This window comes from Passer domesticus, chromosome 19 (genome assembly GCF_036417665.1).
Source record: "Passer domesticus isolate bPasDom1 chromosome 19, bPasDom1.hap1, whole genome shotgun sequence".
NCBI lineage: Eukaryota > Metazoa > Chordata > Aves > Passeriformes > Passeridae > Passer > Passer domesticus.
Genome location: NC_087492.1, coordinates 10,075,703 through 10,100,875, shown reverse-complemented (window position 1 = coordinate 10,100,875; position 25,173 = coordinate 10,075,703). Strand labels below are relative to the sequence as shown.

General features: G+C 46.2%; 1 protein-coding gene across 6 annotated transcripts in view; it reads left to right on the top strand.

Moving 5' to 3' along the window:
- CASTOR2 (cytosolic arginine sensor for mTORC1 subunit 2) overlaps positions 1-25,173 on the top strand; it is a 123,341-nt gene that overhangs the window by 82,935 nt on the left and 15,233 nt on the right. For all 6 annotated transcript variants that reach the window (XM_064394354.1, XM_064394353.1, XM_064394356.1 and 3 more), the window contains 4 exons: positions 20,730-20,923; positions 21,685-21,817; positions 23,127-23,250; positions 23,814-23,924. In XM_064394354.1, coding sequence (XP_064250424.1) covers positions 20,730-20,923; positions 21,685-21,817; positions 23,127-23,250; positions 23,814-23,924 — 562 coding nt within the window. The remainder of the gene's footprint in view (positions 1-20,729; positions 20,924-21,684; positions 21,818-23,126; positions 23,251-23,813; positions 23,925-25,173) is intronic.

Below are 25,173 nucleotides of genomic sequence, written 5' to 3'. Positions count from 1 at the left end.
CACTGTCAGTAGTGGGGTCTGCTCTGTGCTGCAATGGCTTTTAAAGCCCACAAGTCTCTCCCCCAGCTGACATAGTGCTCTCCAAGTGGCTGCATTTGTTTGTGTTTTCTCTTTCTCCACCTTCCCAGGGTTGTTTTTATTCCTGTGTGTGACACCAGTGAAGTGCACAGCACGCTGCCTTCCCATCTAGGTAGTCCAGGGTTTGGTTTATTTATAGGTCAGGAGAGCATGAGTGGCATTTCCAGGTTTAGGGAGGTGGAAGAGAGAAACAACAGAAGGGAGCAGCTTGCTAGCAAAGAGGAGATTATTTGTCAGATTATGTCTCTTGCTCTTCCTGGAATCAGCTCATTTGTTTTAGAGAAGCAGCATGAGAAAGGCAGAAGTCCTGAGAGTGCTGTGTTTGTCAGGAAAGCTCTGTGCTGGGATTACAGCAGCACAGAGGGCCCTTGCCTAAACTGGGGTGACATGATATGGGAGCTTGTGGTGTGCCACTGAACTGATTTTATTTCTCCATTCAGAGGCAGTGTGCCTGCTTTGGCTCTCTTTAGGTTCAGAGATAGGAAGTGTAGGAAAGGAAATATTTCTGGCTTCTGGAAACTTTCTTCTCTTTTTTATATAGCGCATAGTCTGGAAGCAAAAATCTTTGTTGCTCTGCCAGTATGGCTGTTAAGAAGAAAAGATAAAAATATGCCAAAGAATATTTTAAAGGAGCACCAACAGGCAATGATCCTACCAGCAGATAAAAAAAAACAAACTTCCGTTTTTCCTCGGCATCTCTTATGTAGTGCTTCCCCCCCACCCTCTTTTTTTGTCTTCTGAACTATCACTGTGAGATAGAAAAAAAAAAGTATTGAGAAATTTAATATCTGCGCAGAATCACAGCCTGTCCCTTTAAACTACAGAGAAGCCTTAGTGGAATTTCTATTCTGGGAATAGTTAATTCTGTTTGAGGTTGGGCAAGAGAGAAGCGCTCACAGGCTTAGTAGCAATATTTTTCCTCCATTTGTTTTTTCTCTTAAGGATTTGCTTGCCTCATTTGATGGAAAGTGCATTTATTGATCAATCCTCCACTAAGGAGAAGATCTTGAAGAAAAAGAGGGTGAGAGAAAGAAGGAAAAACAGCCAAACAAAAAGCCAAAAGACAGTATTTGTAGCTGTAGTGCTGTTATGTAATAGCCATTATGTAATGTCTGTTGGTGCCAACTAAAAATATACTGGAAGATAACTTCCAATTCATTGAAGCATTTAACTAGCATCATCCCAGGGTTTCTGGTTCTGGATTCAGCCCCTTCTGCAGCTGTTGGAAAGAGCTTACAAGTCCCCTAGGTAGCACAGCAACCCATTCTGTCTTAGCCTTCTTCTTGTGCACTCTTGATTTCTTTCCTATAACTGGAGTTTTAGAAGTGGTAAATTTCTCTTCAGGTCACCTCTCTGCATACCCCACTGACCATGCCATTGGTCCATAGAGCCTCTCTCCTAATGCTTTGTTCAGCTAAGCTTTAAATGTCTATGGCAGACGCTGGGTTCCAGGAGAAGCTGAGCGTAAAGCGTAGCAGGGATTAGATTTTGCAGCAGACATTGAAAACTTGACAGCTTCATAGGTAGTGTTTTACAGGGGGTTGTTCTCCTGTAGCTGAGCTGCAGCTAAAAGTACCTTGCCTTTTCCATCCTTAAGCCTCCCCTTGAACTGCCAGCAAGACCTGCCATCATGCCCAAATGCTTAGTCCAGCTACAGTTGCAGAAGTGGGCACCCTAAGATACCCACAGCTGGCTGTGGTGTGATGCAGACCAAGGTTTGCTCTTCCTCTCTGAAGCACAATGTCAACGTGGCTGTGCAGAACCTGGAGTGCCATTTCCTGAGGCAGAGTGGGCACCCGAGGCTGAGCAGTGCTGCACGATGGAAGTGCCTTGGCCAGGGCTTGAGGGCAGTGGCAGCCTCTTTGGGGAGGGAAGTAAACATCAGCTGTGATGCCTTACACAGGGTGGGTGTGACAGCTGTGGTCCCCTTGGTACAAGGGAACATGACAGGCTGCTGAAAGTGACCCAAGGAGGAGCAGCAGGGAGGTGACCCAGACATCAGCAGCAAGCTGCATCACTGATAGGGACCCTTGGTTTCTTGATTTGGACAACAGAAGTCTAAATAGTGCTGTCTGAAAAAGCCATGAGCAAAAAACCTCTTTATATCCAGGATTTCAGCCTGCACAGAGCCTTACAATATTGTAAATAACACGATGTATCACAGAATTGTGTGAGTGCTTTAATTAAAGCCTCGTGATAGTGCTGGGGGAGGGTAGTAGACATGTTATCACCAGAGATGAAGCTGAGCTGTGGTTGAAGCAACTTCACACAGAGGGACTCAGAAAGTGGGGTGTAGACTCCCATCTTGTGCTGTAATTGATATAAAGCATTGCCATTTCTGTTCTTCATTATTGAGAAGTCATGGTTCTGTTCTGTACCTAAGCACTAAGACTGTGCAATGGCACAAATCTATATTCAGGCTTGTTACTGCAGTAGATACATCCTCTTAATGAACAATGGTCAAGGAGACTAATAGCTCCACTGCAGACATAACAGGTGAGGAGAGAACTGCCCACTCCAGAATCACTGTTTCAATCCCGAAATGGGATCAGCAGGGGGTTTTGGTTTTTCAGAAGAGCAAAGATTTAGTATGTCTTCAATACTTACTTCAAGACAAGTCTTGAAGTATTTGTTTTGTATGAATTTACACAAGAAGCATCTTGTGATTGCATCCACAAGCATTATGTGCATCAAGCAATGCTTTTTGTTCTTGAAAGTGCAGAAGAAGTCATTAGTACCTGTCACAGTTGCTGTTGCTGCTACTGCTTTATTACAGCAGCAGAATGAAATGAGAGTGCATGTAACTCCTAGTTAAACTCGATTTTTCTGCAGGAACAGAAATGTTGACAAACTAATGAAGGGAACCAGTGGTGCTTTATGTGTGCATTGGCTACATGTGAGCTTCAATGACAAGGGCAGTTATGTTGTGTCAAGTTTTAATAAGGGGGAAATCCTCATAAGTAGAACTAAGATTTTATCCAACCAGTATTTTTGTCTGCTTGCTTTTAACTGAAGCAGCCTACTTTCTGCCACATGAATGTGCTTCAAATCCTAGCTCCTGGCCATAGGCAGGAAGCCTTTCTACTGGAAGATGCCTGTTTAGGAAGGGCAGTGGGTTAAAGCAGTGGATCAGGACATAGAAATCCAGTTATCGTGTGGGATCAGATGTTTTAACCTGGTTGTGTGTTGATGCTTGTTTCTGTTAGTTGTTGAGTGATGTGGATGCTTACTCAAAACTACAGCAGATTAGGTGCGTGATAATTGCTTAGCACTCTGGGATACAGATTAGAGCTCTACAGACTCAGGCCAGCATGATTTGTTTTCTGTAGGGTAAGATACGGTGCATAGTGCTTATTCCTTTATTTGTATGAAGACAGAGAGAGAGTCTATACAAAAGCTTTTTGCTGAGGTGTGTATGAATAGAAACCACTCTCCATTTCCTTGTGTTTCGATCACAGGTGGCAGACACTTGGAGAAGAAACATGTAAGAGCTGTGGAAAAAAGAGGCAATGAATTTACTGCTGCCTTGCTGGTCGAGCCAAGCACAGTTAGAGCAATACACTCACTTTGGTCCACTTCCCTTGGTGACAACAGCAGCATAATAATTGAAGACATGACCATAAATCTTTTAGTGCCAGGAAAAAGCTGGAGGTCTGAAACATTGAATAGGGAACAAGATCCACTGTCCTGCACATACTCCCCAGTGGGAAATGCACAGGGGCAGCCAACACGGAGCAGATGCTGGGCCATTGGCTGTCCTTGGAAAGCTGGAAACCATTGCACTGGAGGTCCTCAGTGTGCTTTTGATGGGGCCAGTCTGGGGAGTTGGTTCTGCTGCATCATGGTTTTACATGCTTATGGCAAGATGTGTTGAGGAAAGCATTCATTACATTCTGAATAGGCACAAATAAACCAGGGAGTACTGTATCAGTGATATTGTTGCGTGGGAATGTTATCTAAAACACTCTTTCATCTGGAAGCTCTGACCAGCTCTTTGATTGGAAATCATCTGGGTTTGTTTTTGTGCCTATGTTTAAATTGTACTTTTCTGTAAATGTTTTTAGTCTACATCTTGCATTAAAAAGCCACATAATTTTATGGCCAGAAGATGCCCTGGCTGTTCCTCCTGTACAACTGTTTCACCACCAAATATGCCATAGCCATTAAATCACCCCCTGCAGCAACCTGCATATCTTTAAGCATTTAAATGACTTCTGTAAATTAAGCTTTTAGGATTAGTCATCGTAGATTTGCAGCGTCATTGGTGTGTTGCCAAGGTCCCCAGTTTTGTCACCATGACTACTACCACAGGGTTACTGAGAAACACAAACTGCAGGGAAGTTTATTCACGTGCCAGAATGTGAGTGAGTGAGTGAGTGAGTGAGTGAGTGAGTGAGTGAGTGAGTGAGTGAGTGAGTGATGATGTTTCACCAGTCACAGCCAAAGGAGCACCTGGTTGTTTATATCCAGCACAGCCTGGAGGTGGGCCTCCAGAGGGGAGAAGGTGCTGTTACCTATCCAGGGAAAATCACCGTCATACTTCTTGTATTGTCACTTGTGTGTGTTCAATAAATAGTGTGCTTGGAGAAGATTGGAAGGCGTGTGCCTACTCTCTGAAATGCTCTTATCCTGTGGGGATTATCCCTTCCCAGGAAAGGCAGTCCTTCACCATGGGGTGTGAAGCTGCAGGAGAGCTGATCCTGTGATGAAGTAATTGTAATGATCAAATCCCCTGGTACTGCCTAGTGAGATGAAGTGTCATGTTTGGGAGATTTTTTTTTTAAACCTGAGCACTGAAAAACAGAATTCCATGGTTTGTCTCCAGCGGGGAATTTACAACCCAGCTCTCCTCTGTTACTGCTTCTTTAAGTATATGCCTATCTTGTGCAAGGGCAAGCTCCTGGCCCCTGTATTCATTTTCTTCAGATGTTTGGGAATTAAGTCTTTAGAAATAACACTGCTGGAAACTCTTAAGTGCCATTTCGTCCAGTTTGGTGCTCTTCTATTGTTTGAAAACCCATCCCTGTAGCTCTTCTCCATCTTCTCTCACAGCATCTTCCTGGATATCCAACATGTATACGTGAGTTTACCTGGGAGATCTTGAAGAGAGTGTGCTTTTGGTAGCATAATTTGGTGTATTTTTCCCTATACTGTTGATATTCGTGGCTCTTTCTCATAGAAAGAGAGTAGTTGTCTCTTGTTCCTCAACATCACCTATTTGTTTCATAATGGCTCAGGACCAAAGTTGTCCTCCTGGCTGAACCTCCTGTCTTCTGGTTCATGTCCTGGACTCTCCTACTGAGTCCTTCAACAAAACCGTGCCAGAAATCATCAGTTCACTGGCACCTCACGGAAGAAGGGTCAAGTTTTGAAATGGCTTTCACAGTCCTTGGAGGGAGAAGGAAATCCAGGGAATGGTTCTTAGCTCCCTATCAGCTCTGTAGGCATTTTGTCCTGCTCCAGGCAGGAGTGCTGATAAACAGCCTGCCCAGCAGTGCCTTAGTGCCAGGCAGGAGCAAAGCCCTTCTCAGTGTTTTTCTTCATGCATGAATCTGCCTTTTCCAGCTCATCCCATCCCACTCCCATCTCCTCCCACAACAGTTCCTCACAGCTCTTGTAGCTGAGCATCTCTGTAAGGGTGGCTGCCCTGTCTGAATGTGGGATCCTCCCTGTACTATTCCACCAGCTCTGGGCTGCCAGCTTGCCATCTTGGCATGAATGCCTGAGTGGGTTTTTTGTTTTTGAAAGAGATTCTTTGAATTCAAAACATAGCAAATTCCTGGCGGAGGCAGCTGATGGATTATGCTCTGTGAGTGCTCTGTGCCTGGGACTTGCTCTTCTGTGATCCTTCGCTGACCTTCCAGCAACAGTGCCAAAAACCTCTGTTGTGGGTTACAGATCAAAAATGCATAAATAGAATGAACCAACTTGCTGGGGTCAAAAAGGGGACAAATCTTCTGATGCCAACTCACGTGTGTGGCCTGAAGACAAACTTCCTACAAGCCAGCTATTCCCTGAAAATGGGGCTGGTCAGGAGGAGAGGGCATAGCTGTGTGCTTACGTGTTCTCTGGAGGAGCATGTCTGGTGACACACACAACTGCTCAGCATGTTTGTGTGCTAGTAGACCACCACAACCCAATTGCTTCTTCCATTTAGGAGGTTTCCCACTTAAACTATTCTGGTTTCCTTCTTATATTTTGGGTTTATCTGTAATTTCCCACAAATAAGCTGTCAGGTTCTTCACCACTCCCGTTCCCCTGAACAGAACTGCTTTTACAGGGTGTTTTCACCTGTGCAGTAAAGTGCTTGTTCTGAGGTCTGTGTGGGTGTTGGGGTTTAGAATTTCTCCTTTTGATTTTTTCTCTTAGAGAATTTTCTCCCATTTTTTGTTGCTAAGAGACAACAACAACCAGGTACTTTGGAGAGACAGAAAAGTTGCCCCAGGAAGGCTGTGGCTGGCTGCCCTTTAGCTGGGGGATTTCTCATGGAGGGGCAGATCTGCGAGAACTGGGCTGGAAACGGGGTTGGATGGAGCTCCCAGCCCGCTCTTGTTCTCTCGGCACCCATAGGGCAGACGGGCTGCGGTGGCTGTGGGGAGAGCTCCCCACCACTGCGGGGTTCTGTCTGCTGCCTTTCTTCTACCGTGAGTGCAGCTCTGCTCGTAAGAGCGGCCATTGGGACCTTATCAACGCCCTGCCTCACTAAAAAAAGGACTTTCACCGTCTGCTGGGGTGCCTCAGGGGAAACCTGGGACCCCCGAGCCCCTTCCCCCTCCCAGGAAGCCTCTACCCGCTCTGTTCAGGACTGGCTGCTGCTGCTGTCCAGCTCTGCTGTTTTTTCTACCACTGCTCAGGGTTTTTGCTGCACTGTAGCCCGCACTCCCTGCCTGCCAGGACAGCACACGGTGACAGGGACAGCTGCCGAGCTCCTGCCGCAGCCCGGCTCCGCCATCCAGCCCGGCCGCCATTCCCATGTGGCGCCTGGGCCCGCCGCAGCGCCCCCTGCTGGCGCGGGGCAGTGCCCGCCCCGTGTGCCCGCCGGCAGCCAGCAGCGCCCCTGCTGGCCGCGCCCGGAACTGCAGCCAGGGGAAGGGGCCCTGCTCTGCAGCCGGGACACGGCTGGGGCTGGCTTTGTGCTGCTGCTCTTTGCTTGTTTGCCTTGTTATACTTACTAGTAAGGAACTGATATTTGTTTTCTCATATCTTTGCCTGAAAACCCCCTTAATTTCAAAGTTATAATAACTCAGAGGGAAGGGGGTAATGTTTTCTGTTCCAAGAAGGCTCCTGCTTTCCAGTGGCAGTCACTTTCCATATCTGTATTTATCTTGGCTGTTCTGGAGAAACGGGAAAAATACATTTCCACTTCAGAACCATCTTGACATAAGTAAATTTTGTGCCTGTTTCTTCCAAGACTGTTTGCACTGATCCCAGGGTGGAAATAAAGATGTAAGATCCTGAGCTCTCATAACCCTGTTTGGGTGAGTTGGCTGCCTCCAAAGTACACTGCCTGGTGTTGAAAGCATCTCATTTTTAATTACTACTGTTGCTGATATTTTGATGGCACTTAGCACTGGATTACTCAAAAGCCTGGCTGTCTCAGGAATACCAGTGTTATCCATAGACAATGCAGAGAGGACTCAGGTTTTGTCAAGCCTCATCCCAGCAATGCAGAGGCAAGAGGAAACCCTTCTGTGTCCTGTTTGTTTCACTTTCAGCTAACTCTTCTATCCTGGTTGGTTTTATCCATGGTTTCCAGCCTATGCTCCACCTCCATCTCTCTGTATCCTGACGAAGGAAGTGCTGTGATGAAATGTTAATGTTCAGACTTGCTGTGAGCAGCAGCGCTTGCATCCTGCTGTGTGATGTTCCTTGTCATGGGCTGCAGTGCTTGGTGGCTGGGCCAGGCTGCCTTCCCTTCCCTCCCCATGCCAGCCACTCTGCAGGCCTTGCCCCAGCTCTGGCGCTGGGCTGTGGGGAGCTGTGCTGGGCACTGCTCCTGCCTTCCCCCCTCCACAGCAGCAGCTGGTGTGCTCTAGCTCTCATAGTCCTTATCAGCTCCAGCTTTGTTTACTTGCATCATTCTCTCAGTGCCTTATCAGATGAGCATGATTTCAGTGTTAAGAGCATCAGTGCCTCAAACAGTTTTGCAGTAGCTTGCCTTGGACTCAGATTAGATGCAGACATAATAATAATAGAAAATTGAATAATAGAAAATTCTTGTTTGGCTAGAGATGCTTCTCTTCCTGGATTAATAATAGAAGCATGGAGACCTGCTTCTGTTGGAAAGGAGTAGGGTTTTCTCATGTAGTTGCTTTAATCCTGGCTGTGCCTCTGATGACTGTTTTATGGGTTCATGTTCAGGAGCAGTGGAGAAAGCCCCCATGTCCCATATCAAAGGACACATGTGCTTCCCTAGCACATGAAGAGAAGGGGATTCCTGTTTGTCTCTGTGGCTGGGTAACAAGGCCCACCTGAGCAATGTGTCATTTCTCCTGGGTGTTTGGAGATGTGATTTGTGTAAAGAAGGGCTGTGAAGGAGCTCACACAGGAACCAGCCACCATCATCCCTGCTTCCCTCCCTCCCTCCTTCTCTTAGAGCAACAGTAAGGCATGCTGCATGTATGTGAGTGCTGTGTCAGCACATAGGAAAGAATGAGATCTTCCTGTTCTGAACAGTGACAGGAATATTCAGACTCTTCAAAACATCCCAAATGACAAAGGTTGTGTGCTGCTGAAGACCATGATTGGAGATGGCCACCCAGCCCCTGTGAGGATGCTCACTCCTCTGAAGGGAGCTGGTCCTGAGCCTGGTCACAGACCTGGGCCCAGCCCTAACCAAGCTGATGCCTGCCTCAAGTGTTGAGGGGCCAGTTTGCACCTTGTGCCCTCCCACCTCTCATAGGGAGGATCTGTTTACAGAGTACTTTTGCCTTGCTTGGAGTGCTAGGTATGGCAGAAAATAGGCTTATAGTATAACTGGGGAGATATCTTTATTTGTAGACAGAAAAAGTGTGCTCTGCTTTCCGTGTTCAGGCCATATACCCATCCCTCAGCCCCTCCAGCTCCCTCTGTCCCCCATTTGCCTGGTTGCAAAAGCATCCAACAGCCAGCACTCACACTGTAGCTGGGGCTCTGGCAGCACCAGGTGTTGACTTTTCTATCCAGAAAAATTTATTGTTATTCCTACTTGCTCTCACCCTTCCCTCACCATTCTCCCTTTAAATTCCCACCCCTTAGCTTGCTGAATAATTTTAAGGTGCTAATTGCCCCGCACTGCAGCTGATCCATTGATCTGGAACACAAACAGTCTCAAGGTAATTTTCCGTCTGAGCCAGTCTGGGGCTTGCGCAAGTGCTGATGTTTGTTTCCTTGCTTTTTCATTTCCTGCAAAGAAAAGCTTTTGTGTTGCTCTCGGTAAGATGCCTGTGCCTCTGCCTCAGCCAGCAGCTGCTTTCTAAGGCCACGTGGGGCTCGAGGAAATGACACTAATACTACCCAACTGAAGTCTGTGGGTGGAAATGGATAATCCTGCTCAGTCATATTGTGTCCCTCCATCAAAACTGTTAGCCTAGTCCCTGAGGTATCAGGGGGCTTCTTTGCCCATCTTTAGTCCTGCATTTGGGACAGACTGGGAGCAGCTCAGATTCTTTGTCCAGTTATAAAAATACTTGTTTGGCTAGATAAGTACTTGGAGGCAGAGGTTGCTGGGGTTGCACATCTCTGAGGCTTCAGACATCCCTGTCGGTAACAGCTGACCACAAAATCCAGCACTGGGTCACTACTGGCCACTGGGAAGTACATCCTGCACAGCAGAGAGTTAATTTTCCTGGCTATTGCTTCCAGCAGCCTCAGCAGAAGCTGTGCCTTTGCAGGGTTTGATCCGAGGGGCGGGGGTGTGGGATGATGTAATGTTACCAACTCCCTGCACTGGTGGGAGGAGGTGAGGTAAAAAAAAACCTCATCTGCATTCATTTCTCTCTCCAGCTTGTATGCACTGGTTCGGTCTACCTGGAAGACTTGTTTTTGTATTTTTAAATGAAATCAGTGGTTGTTTTTCTCACCCAGGGTAAGGATGGGGTTAAAGGGAGCACTCCTCAGGTTCTGGCAAGGCTGCACCTGCGGGAACCCCCAGAGCAGGGGTGGGATGAGCTTTGCAATCCCATCTCCGGAGGCAGTCTTGTCTGCAGGTGGTGCGTGCATGTAACTAGAAGCCAGTAGCAGTTGTCTACCCCTGAATCCTAAGGAGATTTTGAAAAGTGTAACACCTATCTCCCTCCAGAAAAGCAGCCCCTTCACAGGCTCAGATGAGTTGCCCATGCCTCAGAGCCCTTTGGATGGAATGCTGCAGGTTGAGTTGGAAGGGAAGGGAAGGACAGGTCTAGGTGGCAGGTAACCAGGCAGGGGGCCGGGAGGGGAGAGGGAGTCACTGGCATTATTTGAAGTCCTTGCCTCTTTCCAGGCCAGCTGGTAGATCCTGTCCCTCTGGCAGAGCAGTTGCTTTGGCAGGAGGGGAAGAAGGTTCACTCCTGCTAGCATCTCACACCATGCCTTTGAAGGAGTACTGGCTGGAGTGACTCAGCCATTGCTCTAAGGACTTCTTTTACAGAAAAGGAGGATCTGCCTGAGTGTGTGCAGCCCTTACAGCTGTATGCCTGGCTTTTCAGAAATGGCAGGTCGATGACACCTCAAGAAAAATTTGGCACCTCCCAGCCAAGGAAAGATTTTCCCAGTTCAAATGCTACTGAATATCCTCTCTGTCTATCAAAAAATTCACAGAGAGTAGAAAAAGGGGAATAGGAAGACATCTCACAAATTGGAAACTGAGCTGCTGTGAATCCTTTTCCCAGCACCAGCCCAGGTGACCTGCGTGCCTGGCAGTGTCAGGGGATGGGAACACATCAGAGCTCAGCTGGCAGCTGGGAAGGGTCTTGGTTTTTTATGATGATGGGCTCAGATGACAGGAAGACAACAGGTGTAATTCTTGTGGTGGTGATGGGTTGGGTAGCCAGTACTCCCAGATTTCTCTCAGACTTCTCCACAGACATGCAAATATGTCTGCACTGTCCTGAAAGTCCCTTTTGAACTGATGTAATTATATGGGCGGTGGTATGAATCCATTCTGTGGTCTCAGAGCAAGATGTGAACACCTGAGAAATGGACCTGTAATGGATGTCTGTCACTGGACACTGTTGGAACTGCCTCTGCTCTGACTCTGTGTGCTGAGTGAGAGTTGTGTGTCCAGAAATCTCCAGAAGGGAAGTCTCCTCCACATCCTTTAACTGCACCAATGGCATGCAGGCATTTAGCAAAACATGATGTTTTCATGGAAAGTTAATGACTGTTAAAATTGCCATTTCTTACTCATTTCCCTGCTTGAGGCCTGCCCGTGGTTCTGGAGTGACCCAGGATGGACACAGGACCCTCTCTGTGGCAGAACACAGAAGCAGCTCTTCCAGGAGCAAGAGTCTTGTGTACTGACCAGGACACAGCTTCATCTGACTTTCCTGCTTGCTGCAGCCTTCATGTCAGTCCCAGGTGAAGGACCAAGGCAGTCCAGAAGGCTTCCACAAGGCCAGGAGAAAATCAGAATAGCAGAAAAACCCCTGCAAAACCCCATGCATACACTCACTGGATGCTAAATACTTGAGCCAGGGGAGGGAAAGGAATGGGCACAAGCGTTCTTGTGGGTCTTCAGAGATTTGTACTGGGTGCCTCTGGTGAAGCAGCTTCAACTGCAGCAGGTCTGGTAGATATGTAGAAGAACTTGCCACTGCTTGGGCATTAGGTTAGTGCAGGACAGGTAGAGACTCGAGGTGGTGTTTGTGGCCTGTGGCAGTGCAGCACTTGGTGGTTGTTGAAGTCAGCTCTTTGTCAACACAGGGATGCCAATTCTTTGCTTGAAGGTGGGGAAGCTGAGGTTTGGAGGAATATATGCTGATTTTAAAGGAATTACATTGTATTTCACATGGCTGAATATCTCTCTCCTGCAAGGGAAACTTGCATTGCAAACATATTCTTTTCCCCTTGGGAAATTCTGGCATTTCTTTGATCCAGCTGCTGTCCAGATGAAGACCGAAGGAGTCACTTGTTTGGGGTTTAGGTTGGAGCCTAATGAAGAAAGAGGAGCTTGGATTTCTGCAGCCATTGCTGATTTTCCCACTTCATTGGGACAGGAGAGGCATGGACACCCCTCACCTCCCTGTCACAGGCACTGCTGGGGATGGCTCTGAGGTGCCACCCTGCTGCAGACACAGGAGGCTTTGGGAAAACAGCACACAAGTAAAGCAGAATTGCTTCCTTTAAGTACACAAGTGTGGCTGGCCAGATCACACCTCCTGAACTTTATTTTGGTGCTGTCACTGTAACACCCAGGAGCCACAATGCTCCTGATGCCAATATTTCACAGTTATTTAGTGCAGGAGAGAAGGACTCTGGCAACCAAATATTTAATGTGAAAGGGAGGCACAGTTGTGGGAGAGGATGTGATATGCTCAAGATCACCTCACAAGCTAGTGGCAGAGTAAGACAGGTAAGCCAGTAATAAGCCAAAAAACACTTATAATGTATTGTAATTAAGAAATAGTAGGTTTCTGATTGTAATAGTGTAAATTATAACATCTATATTGTCTCGCCCTTTCCATGAGACTGAAAATAGAATAAAAGTTTTTTAATGCCTCTCAGTTACCCCATCTCTAAGTCAAAAAAGGCCTTATTCCAACAATATCTTGTGGGGCACACCACAGTTACAGACACAGCATCCACTTGCAGCCATTGCCACTGCTCCAACATTCCTGCACGTGGATTGTCTCTGTCTGGCAGGGACAAGGCACCTGTGCAACAGCCTGCAGCTCTACTTAAACATCAAGCCAGAATCCAGCTGGGCAAGGAATATAAAAAAGTCTGGAAGAAAAAGCAAAAAGCTGCACCGAAATGGTGCATTTGTGAATGCAGCACATTTCTTGCCTCTGCTTCCTACAGTCAGCAAGAGCAGCAGAGTATTAATCTGGCTATTGCTGCTTTTTGCTTTCACAACACGCTCCAGCAATAACATTCACTATATTTTAGCTCTCCTCCAGAAATGGGCTTTTCAGTTTCCTCTGCTTGCCTGTTTTCATGCAGGAGAGAGATCCTGAACAGCTTATATTAGATAAAAGTCACTGGTTTGTCCAGTCCCAGTGGTGTGCCAGGGATATTGGATTGCTGGAACTAGCCCAAATTCATGTCTGCACCCTTAACTGAGGAACAGAGATGGGAATGAGCAGGGAACTCCAGAGGTGTAAATAGATCAGTCAGCCACATGGCGTCAGCTCTGCTCTGTACAAATATAGCTGAGGACATGCTGAGCAGAAAAAATAATTTTAATCAGCACATGCTCCTTTCCAGCTCTGGAACCAGCATAAATACATTCCCACTTCTGCTGCTTTTAGCAGACTAGCTACTGAACTTTCTAGGACAGTGCCACACCTCAGGATCCACCTCATCTCATTCCTCAAAATCTATGAAGGCTGTGTGTCCATGCCAGCAGAGGTGAGGATTCTTTAACATCTGCTGAGAAAGTGGTGACTGTGTTCCCAGATGGGTCAAGAGAAGCAGCTCCATAGTGTCCTCCTCCTTCATCCCAGGGCATGGACATTGTGTCTGGGATGTCTTTGTAACTGTACCAGTAGTGGTAAAATACACATTTCTCCATCTTTGAACGTGCTTTCATGTCAGACTTCCCTATCTCATGCAGATATGTGGGCAGATGTATAACAGTGGAGGAGCTTTACAGCAGTATAGTCTCTCATCTCTAAATTTTTTTTTATAAGGCCCTTGCTCAGGAGTTGCTGGATCACAGTGGCTGCAGAAATAGTTGTGATCTGGGGGGTAGTAGATGGGACAGTTTAGGAAGAGTAGGTACTTTACATCAAAAGTTTCATCTGTTTCAGAATATTCACTTGCCCCTGCAGATTGTTTATATGGACAGTGAAACTGGTACAGTGTCTGCTGTATCTGCTGAGGTGGCTGTAAATACCCAATATTAAATCCCTTGATCTGTCTAATTAAGAGTCATTTCTCTCTTTGAGAACAGGGCTTGAAAAAATTCCCTGGGTGACCTCAGTGCTCTTTGAAGCAGATTTTTGAGTCTACTAATTTTTATAAAATAAAGGTGGGATGAATGTGGTTATCATTTCTCTCCAGTAATGGGCTTAGAGGACTCCCTTGTATGTGACTGTAGCAGTGCTTTCTGTTAAATGGACATAGGTCCCAGAGTACATGTGTAATTCCCTGTGTGTGTAATTTGTCCTATTCACATGAATAGCTGAAAATTCACAGTGGTTATTGTGCTGGGTAGAGCTTGTATTGAATTGTCAGGACAACATGAGAAAATTGCACTGGGTACATTCACCCATTCTAGTGTAATCCATAAATAGCCTTTAGAGTTAATTACTCCATAAATTGAAAGAAAATCTGTAGCAGCAGACAAGGAGTAGTACAAGATAAATGTCATGCAAGAAGTGAGGGAAGATGCACTGCTTGAAATTGCTTTGGGAACGCTCCTAGGAGGCGTGGGTTTGGGGAGGGCTGGTCTGTACTGGAGACAGCTGCTCAGAGCTCACAGAGTGGCACTTTGACAGGCTCAGGGTGCTGGCTTTTCCCTAGAGTGTATTCTTGCTTGCTTACTTCTTTTCATTTTCTTCCTCTTCCTCTGCCTGTTTGTCTTTTATGGTCTTGATAGTGGAAATTAAGAGACCTTTGCTTTTCAAACCTACCTGATTATCCCTGAAATAGCACTTGAACAAACAGCTTCCTCCCTCAGAGACAAAACAAAGATGCTCAGAGAGGTCAGAACAAAACTTCCCAGTCCCTCCCATTCTAACCTGTTTTTAGACATTCAAATCTTTGTGCAGGAATTTTCCATGCTGCTTTGTGTTAGCTGTGAAATGCTTCAGTTGTGGGATGTATATATACCTCTGCTTTACAGGTCAGCTGGTTCTCAAGAGCAAGGTTTAGAAGAAATAGGGGGTTTGTACCCACTCTGTGACTAGGAAACTGAGGCACAGAAACATTGAGGGCAGATATATAAAACATCAAGCTGTTACTTTCTCACTGCAGAGTGTGTGAGTTTATGAACTTAACAATGTTCTTTTGACAGTTGTGTGAGTGGGATAAAAGCTAAATAGGAAAATGAGATGACACGTTTCACAGCTTCCCTGTTGAGGGTATTTGGAATAAAAAAACCCTCTCAGTTTTGCATGCTCTGTTAGGAGAAAGTGTCAAAAACACTGAAGCATACAGTTAGAGGTGGCAAGGTTCTCTGGCTGTGGATCCAGTCCTGCAGAGATGCCCAGGCACATCAAGAGCAAATCTGAGATGCACAAAGAGCAAAAAAAGACACAGAAATTAAAGTTTGAATCTACTAATTTTTATAATCACTCATTTCGTTTGAAGATGGGATTTTAAAACTGCCGAGCAATGTGGGGAGTGGGAAAAGAGCCCTTTAATGAACATAAAGATCCTATTGAATATATATGTACATATAAACTGTGTTGCCACTTGGTGGCATTGGACAACAGCACCCCCAGTTTATCACGATTTCTGCAGCTGGCAGCACTTATATTTTTAATGACTTACTGCTGGGGTCCTGTTATTGCAGGAGCTTTTTTTCTCTATCTTTTTAGTGCAAGCCAGACTCTCCCTGCCATTTTTGCAGAGGGAAACTATAAAGGTGAAATAAGTACAGTGTAAGGTTTCTAAAGCCAGAACACTGATCAGAAACTCCACAGTATTTTTTAATTTCATTATTTCTTCATATTTGGAGTTAACTGTGGCTGGAAGCATAAGTCTCATAATGATGAATCAAATGAGCAATTGGTTCATTCAGAGTACCAGAAGAAACCAGGGAGTAACACATCACTCAGAGCACTCTGCTGTAATGTAAAACTTTGTGTACTGAGTGAAGATAAGTTCTTAGGAGATGATCCAACATACCACACCAAAGGAGGAAACCAGCTGAGGGTCTTCATTTCTCTCCAGGCACTATGAAAAATCCATGGTTTCTCTACAGTTTCACTTGGAAGCTGAGAGGTGTCTGATTGCTGTAAAGTTGGAAGAGTCCACAAAAAACAATTCAATGGCTTTGAAGGGCATTAGCAGGGTGTAGTACAGGACTCACCCAGCTGTTAGTGTGGGTAAGTGAAATGCATTTCTGTTGTGGAACTGTACATTTTCCAGTTATTTCTCCCTTAGCTATAAACTTTTCATGAAAATGTGAACCCATTTAAACTAGGTGCAGAAAAGGAAAAAAATTTCTGGTGGTGTTGCCCTTTCTCAGAGCATTTTGAACATTTTCCAGTGTACTTTTGGAGAGGTAGGGCTCTCTCGCAGTGCTGTGCCTCCTGCTGTGCAGGGTGTTTGAAACTGAGGGGTCTTCAGGGTAGAAAATGTAGGCAGAAAGAATGTTGTTTTTCTAATGTTGTGCAGACTGACACTGTCAGACTGACTCTGATCAGGGTTGTAAACCTAGAGATGTTCCTTCCCTGCTCTCTGTAACTTCTTTGGCTGCTTGCAGACCCATGGGCTGGAATCTCATCATCATCCCAGCATCCTCCTGAGGATATTTTAGGAGCAGCAGCTCACAGTATTTACAGCATTGCATAATGCTCCAGCAGCAGCAGCTCAATCCTATTTGGGATTCAGCCAATGTTTGTTGTCTTCTTTGGAAATGGTATTGATTATTGGAGCTCAGGAGCCAATTATGTCCACTATGATACTCACCACCTCACATCCCAGGGTGATGTGCTAGGGAGACTTCTCTACTTCAACTGTGGCTGCCAGTGAGGCTCTGGACAGACTCCATGCCTTGTAAATCAGCAATACTGTGAGTAAGCAGTTACTCCTGCTCCATTTACATCCTAAATGTTATTTGACATGCTGGCTGGGTTTGGTTTGCACAGGGACTGGCATTAGTTTTGTACCTGTGCCAATGGAGAGCAGCCCCACAGGGTTTTGGAGACCACCAGCACTTGATACCCAGTGCTGCATTGCTAGGGAAAATCATCCTGGACTATCACAATGATCACATCTTGTTGAGGCTGGTGGTGTTCCACGCCAGGGACCATGGATGGAATAACAGCTTGAGTCTGGAATCCTGCTCTTCCAGACTGTGGTAGTTGTCATGTTGGGCAGCAAATGATGGTGATGGATCCTGCAGGCAGCTGAGCTGCTCCTGGTGTCTTCTGCTAGCAATTCTGCAAAGCCTTACACAGCAAAACCACAAAAATCTTAAGGCTTCATCCCAATGAAAGGTCAAAATGAAGACCCTGATTATAATAAACAAAGCCCAAATCTCTGAACTTCTAGAGGTCTTTCTCAGCCAGACTTGAGATGTCCCCCATGGTCAGAAGTGGGAGTGACTGCACTTTGATATACCAATTGCAAAAGGATCTTGAGAGCCCAGCAGAAAGATTTCTGCCCAATGGAAGGACAAGGGATGTGGCAGTGCTGAAGCTGTGGGGGCCTATGCTCTGTTCTCCTGTGGGGAAAGTGGTGGGGATGGTGAATTGGTACAGGAATGTGGGCAATTCCTCATTTTGCTCTTTATTTATTACCTTATTCTGCCTGAGTCTGTGCTAATCTTACAACTGGTGTTCTCAGCTCTCTTTAGGTTTACAGTATTCAACAGCTTTCTGGGCAAAGCACCATCCCATGTGACTTATTTAATGCTATTTAGATGAATTTGTTGAACCTTCAACCTAGGTTTGTTTCATTAAAATGTGGGCTGTACTTTCTATCTGGCTGCCTAATGGAAACAGTGTCCAAAATTGGTATTTCAATCACTTTCTATATATTTTTCCAAGTACATTGAATCATGAGAAGCAGGTTACTTAAGCAAATGCAATGGCCCTTGTCACACTTCATAGGGCCTGTTAAACACATAAACCCAGAAATTATTAGCACTTCGAAGTAGTTGGCAAGTGAAATGAGCAAATCAGCCTTCCTCCCTGCTGAGGAAGAGCTTGATGAGGTCTTCTTGGGGCAGCTCATCCAGCACAGCTGCTGCTGGAGTGAAATGGGATAATACCTCTGTCCACCACAAAATACTGCATCTTCCATCACATCCCTGGCCCAAAATTGTGTTTAAACTGGTATTTAATGATTTGCAGTCCTTGCCATCTGTACAAAGCAGGAATATTATCTCCTCTGTTTATAGAGCAGGAGTGAGCTGTGATCTCGCTGCCAGACGTGAGTCCTTAGTGGGCTTGGGCATACCTGGGATGTGCCTGCTGCAGGTAGGATCAGTTGTGAGAACAGAACCCTGGAACATATGTCCAGCAGTTGTTTTGAGCTCCAGCTTCTCCATGCCAGGTGATGCAGAAAGCTTGGATTTGGAGGTGTTTTTCTGATGCAAAGGGCTGATGATAAAATGGTATTTTGCTGCAATAATTTGCTCCAAGCACCTTGCACAGATCTCTCTGACATAACATGCTGTTGATTAATGGACAAACTTACCTCCTCTCCCTGGTGTCTAGTTTTCATCCCATGTAAGCTCTGATTATTAAAAAAGAAACATTGGCTTATGAAGCTGAACATCAAAATGCAGCAGCAGAACCCTCAGTGTCCCCACTGTTTGCAGTGTGTATGCTCAGGGTTGTTTTCATGCCACACACAACTGAGGTTATTGAAGAGAGCAAAATGTGTTTGTTATTCAGATCATTTTGGGTTTTCAGTGCTGTCAGTGTCTCAGGGAAGTGATGCCTGAGGATTTGGAGAGGGTGAGGTTAGGAATTTATTACACGGTGTCTGGGGCTGTACAGAACCAACTCCCAAAGGTCTCGTTGAAGAAGAAGGAAAGGATGGAGGAGCCTGGAGTGTGTGGACATGGAGACATGCAAGCACTTGCCCAGAGTGCTGACTGCAAGAGCAGCAGTGCTGGGGTCTGTGCTTTCAGGCTCCTGGGCTGCATCTCACCTCTGAGCTGAGTGTGTAGGCCTCCCCTGGCATTCTGCTGTGTCCTTGCTGGCTGGATCTGCATCTGGGATCAGGTTCCTTACCCCAAGTAGATTTAGCTGGGTTTATGCATTTCTTAGTCTGGATCGGAACTGTTTGTTTCTATAATTTGCCAAAGAAAAATCAAAAATCCAGAGAATCCTAGAGCAGTGTATGCATTCATTCCAAAGTCTGCATCTGTTTTTCTGGGCTGTTAATACATTAAGGGTTTTTTGAAACAGTTAATAATTTGTATTAAATTGTTTAGCTACAGATTTTTAACTACTTAACCCCAACAGATTAGAAGGAAGTGGAGTGGGATTATTCTTGGTATTTTCCATTTCCAAAGTAATTTGCATTATCTTAGTATGTGCTTACTTTGTAATCCCTAGTATATGTGTTACACCACCCATCCCTTGCAGAGCTGTGTGGGTCTTCTGCTTTAGAGATGGAGGCAGGAGCCCACAGATGCACAGGGTTCCTGCTCTGCATCTTCAAAGACTAGGGATAGTGCCCAGGCTGCTCTGTCAACCTCCATCTCCAGTCCAGGAGTACAAAATTTGGGTTTCGATTAGAGTGGGAAAATGGAAACAAAAGAGGCCAGAACAGCTTGAGTAAAATGTTTGGAGAAATTATATGATAGAGATTTAAATCCAAGACGACTGTGCTCCTTTGAAAGTAAACCAGGTGGAGAATCCCCATGGAATTACCTTGAGAGAGATTCCAGGTTGCAGTTAAAATTTAATAGAAAGATTGCAATAAATGCAACGATACACAGAAGATTGGCACCCTGTTGGGAAGGATGCTGATCACAGTCCTGTCAAATGATGGTTGCAGTCAAATGCCATGGTCCTGTGGAAGTTCTGGTCCTCTGGATCCATCCAGTGGTGGTGGTAATGTTGAGATTATATAGCTCAGGTTCAGGCAGGAATGCTCAGTACCTCCCCCAGGCAGGGAGCTTCACAATGGAGTGATGTAATAGTGTGAGTCATAGGATATTTTGGGGAGTTCTTGATGGTCGAAGTTACAACTCCTATTCTGGTGATGCCCCATTATGGCCCATTAGCAGAGAATCCCCCCTTCAGGATGGGTGTGACTGTGCTGGTGCTTCCCCAAAGGGGAATTATCACAGCTGAGTCATTGGTGTGAAGAAGAAACACTACCCTGCCTGGAAGGGTTTGCTTCTTCTCCCTTATCTAACACCCAGCTTGTAGCCTGGGGTGTCAGGTGTGGGATGGGCAGCTCCTGCAAGCCACCTATAATGAACAGTTTGTCAGGAATGATGATCCTCTCTCCAGCTTCAGAGGGGAGTAGAATGCACCGTTTGTTTAGACCCACTCTTGGCACTCTCCTTTTGTAACCGCACAACCACCACAGGCTGTTTCCCCTTGGGAAGGTCAACAGAATTGGTCACTGGCATCCAAGTGAATGCTGAGTCACCTGCAGTTCCCTGTGTTGTCCTTGGCAATCTGTGTGATCCTGCCGTGGAAATTGATGTAATTAATATGTGGAGTGTCACAGTGTGAGCCTGTGGAGCAGCATTGGAAGGCCAGGAGGTTGGGACGAGGAGGCTCATGTCACTCCTTGCACTGAGCTCTGTGCTAAGCACATACTGGCACATAGTGGACCTGGCTCTCTCTACCTCTAAAACAAACCTCTGTCCTTTCCTTCTGTCTCTGCAGAGCTTCCTTCCTCGGAACACTTGAGCGTGGCCGATGCAACATGGCTTGCCCTCAACGTGGTGTCTGGTGGAGGTGGTTTCTCCAGCTCCCAGCCCATCGGAGTGACCAAAATTGCCAAGTCAGTCATAGCACCCCTAGCTGACCAAAACATCTCAGTGTTTATGCTCTCCACCTATCAGACGGACTTCATCCTGGTAAGAGGACATGAGGGGACCAGGCAGAGTTATTGCCACCAGATGAAAATTCAGTTGGGCAATTCTGGGAACAAGTTGTCGGGGAGTGGCAGAAGTACCAAAGTGCTTTCCCCAGAGCTCTGTTCCTTGTAGTTAGGCACTCTGACATCTCAGGAGCTTTTGCCGTGGGATGAAGCATTTGTTGTCATGGGTTGTGTGGTCTAATGGGTGCTGAGCCCACACAACAGTCTCTCCTGAAATGGAGATACTGGTAGCACTTCCCACCATCACTCAGACATTGGTTTTCTGAAAGTTAGAGGAACACAATGTCTGCTGTCAAGTTGGCTGGTGATGGCCAAGAGGCTCCAAAGTTGTTTTGGTTATGGACAGACAGACTGTCTTTCTGTCTCACACACACGTGTGTGTGCCTGCACACAAGGAAACAAAACTGAAGAACAGGCAGTGCTGAATTGTTGCAGCAATGCTGGAAAAGAGGTGAAGCATCTCCTGCTTAGAAATCTCCACATTCTTTTTACAGTCATAAAAGCACTCTGGTGCTTAATCCTATTGATATCCCAGTGATACCACCAAGTGTGCTTCTCTTAAGATACACCTAAATGGTAACTCAAGCAGGAGTCATGTCCGCTTTGCTGTGCTCTAAAAGTGTGTACCCTCCACTGCAGTGTTTTGTCATTCCTGGTGCATATCCAGATAATATCATAATATAAGATATGCAGATAACTCCATAATACCATCACCAGATGATGCTGTTGTCCCTGCAGGTGCGTGAGCGAGACCTGCCCTTCGTGATGCACACGCTGGCTGCCGAGTTCACCATCCTCAGAGTAGTGAACGGGGAGACTGTGGCTGCTGATGACTTTGGGGTAACAAATGGATTTGTCAAACCAAAACTAGGTAAGGACCAGCGCAGGCTCAGCTTGCCAGGGATTGGGTCTCCCTGACACATGGGGTGGAAGTTCTGCCTCCTAGCTTCCTACAGCATTTGGGTGAATATTTATCCTGTTGTAAGATTATAATCTTAGAAGCTTCTCCCAAGTACAACCAAGGATTTCAGTAGGTTCTTAACTTTCTGAGCAGTGCTAGTAAGTTTGGCTGAATTTTGGCCTTCTAATGCTAGTTTTTCTAGAGAAGACATGCCTTTGGTAGGACATAAAGTTCAAGTACAGTTCATTGCAGTTGCAAAAATAATGTTGTCTGTAGCCCATATTTCCATGCTTCAACATTCCAAAGGAAAATGGCTTCTCTAAAAGTTTAAGTATTGCAGTGATACACAGAGAAGATTGTTTTTCAACTTTCACACTTCAGTGCCAGTGAGGATCAAGGCCACAACGAGCCCAGGGCTGTACAGAACCTTAGGATGTTTGCAGGCTAAAGGAGCAAGTGTCAAGGCAAAGGGCACAGTCAGAAGAAGGAACAACTTACATACATATGCTTGCCTACTGATGTGTGTAATTTTTTGCCCATAACCAGGCAAAGCAGGGATCAGTTATTATGAAGTGCCACTCAGTTTCATCACTCAAGAGCTAACAATCACCTTGTTTAAGAAAATGAGTCTTAAAGAAAAAAAGCTTCGAGAAAGGACACAGTGAAACATATGTTGATAATGCACCAGTCCACAGTTTGCTGTGTTGGTCTCTTGGTTGCATTCCTAAATGCTGTGTTGCTCTATTAGGTTGCATGCCTAAATGCTGGCTGCTTCTCAGCCACTGGCTGCAGTCAGACAAATTGCTGTGTGGCAGCTGGGTTTTAATTTTTCAAGATACTATGGCAAAATAGGTTCCCAGAAATAAGGGAAAACAGGATGGACTGCCAGCAACCACAGCCTTCCATAGCCCTGCCTTTTAATGGTGGAAACCTTAATTTTTTCCCCACTTTTCAATTTCTCTTGGCTCCTCCTTTAGCTTGCCCCTCAGGTCATGTGGATGCACCCAATGGCCTGAAAGCCCCTCAGAGCAGAGAGCTGGCATCATATGCAGGGTAACACCACCCTTACCTTAGGGACACCAGCACAGGAGCAGATTATCCACAGGCCCTCATTCCCTGTGTGAGAGCCAGCAGGGCTTCAGCAATGAGGCACTGCCTTACAAATACTGTCAGCTTTCTCTGTGACCCTTGCCAGGGCATGGATAACACAGCTGATGGGACAGGAGCCTGCTGCAGATGTGGCTTCACAGCTGTGTGTGTCTGTGTGTGTCTCTTCCAGTTCAGAGGCCTGTCATTCATCCTCTCTCCAGCCCAAGTAATATGTTCTGTGTCACCAGCCTGGATCCAGATACCCTTCCCACTGTTGCTACACTCCTGATGGATGTCATGTTTTACTCCAATGGGTAGGTGCTGCAGGGAGGTGGGGTCCAGGAGATGTGTCCAGTGTCTGGAGGCACAGATTGCTCCAGGGATGTGCTGTGGCCTTTTGCTGCTCCAGTGCTCTGCACTGAAGGAGGGAGGGAGGTTTCACAGGCCCAAGAGGGTTGTCCTGATGGGTGGAAGCCAAACAGGTGATTGAGGGTGCCCAAAGACATCTGCTGGCTTTGGAAAGCTGAGCTTTTTCAGAGTGAGGGTGAGAGTAGCCATGTGGTCAGTGTGCTGCATATCCACACAGGCCCAGAGCATGTACAGCTGGCTGGGTTGCTGCCCCTTGGTGCCCATGGCTCCTGGCCCACAGCTTCTTGTGAGGTGACCTCAAGGCAGGGATGGAGAATTTTGTCAGTTGTGGGGACTGGATAGTCTTCCACCTGCAAAATAAAAAAAATCAGTATGATAAACAGAATTCAATGTCATTTCCCTAAGTCAGTGTAAGAACATTTCTGGTTTCATTTGCTATATCTGCTTTAAAAACCCGTTTTTGTGCTCTTCTAGCCACAGTTAATGTAGTTCTCTTCTGTTTCTCCAGAGTAAAAGACTCAGTGGTGGGCAACGAAGACTCGGGACATATTCGCTTTTTCTCCTTTTCTCTCATTGAGGGTTACATCTCCCTGGTCATGGATGTCCAGACGCAGCAGAGGTGAGCTTTGATCTTAGAGTAACCTGGACCTTAAAAAAAGGGATGGTCTCAAAGGAGCAGCTTAGACTCCTCTGTGTTAATTATTTGGACTGTCTTGTATGGTTGTCATGGGCCTGTACACCCTGTCACTTTTCTGAGTAAAACCTGGCATTTTAGTTCCAGTGTCTGAATTTTGGACTGATCTGTTCAAGCCCTCAGTGAAATCACAAACCAATGTGATGTAGAATTATCTCACTTTCAAAAGAGGAATACTGGAGCAAAGTGCTTTTTGCATTTTTATTCTGTTGCTCATTAACTGTGCTAACAAAACCCAAAAAGAAAACCTGGTGTAGGTGTTTGAAGCTTTCCTGCTAAAGGCAGGTGGGGATGTCAGTGATGCTGTCCTACTGCTTTGCTTTTACACATGGATGGGCTTGGTTCAGTCTTGTTATGATGATAATGTCCCAAGTCATCACTGTGCAGTGGGAGCCCATGACTTGTGTGTCCAGCAGGGAAGGAGCCAGCTGGTAAGCAGTCAGTCTCTGTGTGTCTTCAGCTGTACAGCATGGCAGGCTCTCAGGTCTGGAGGCTGGAGGGAAGCTGTACTCAGCAGTGCTCAGATTTGCTTTTTACACACAGAGCAGTTTGGGTTTGGTTCTTGGGGGCAAGTCGTCTGCTCCAGGGACTTGTTTTTAAAGTAATGAATTGCCCTCCTGAAAGTTTCTTTGACCTTATTGCAGTAAACCTTTGTCTGTCTTAAGAGGAGCCAGAGGGCTGGAGCTTCAGCCTGGGGTGTAGGAAATCTGGGGAGCCAATTCTTCTCTCTCACAGGCTGCCTGCTTCACCTTGGGCAACTCTCTTAGCCTCCAGTCTCCTTCCCCCTGCTAAGAAATAGAGACCTCTGCAGTGGTCCCAGGCACCTCCCAGAATGGGATGGAAAAAAGCACTGATGGTGCTCAGACACAAAACCAGTGGTTACCCTTCACATTCCTGAGAGCAGGCGTGGAAACATATTCCATCCCTAGCTGTTTCCAAATGCAGCTCAAGTAAAATCTTCACAGTTCCAACATTTGTAAAGCTGGGACACAGCCTGTTGCTTATGAGATTTTTCCTGTGCCTCTCTGGGTACCTATGCCCACCTCCAGCAGGAGTTGCTGATTTGCCACAGGACACCTGGGGGATCAGGCAGGTGCATCTGCCCCACCTGCCTTGAGTCTTCCCAGTTTGCCCAAGCTACTGCCCTGTTACTGTTGGCTTCAAACATCTCAAG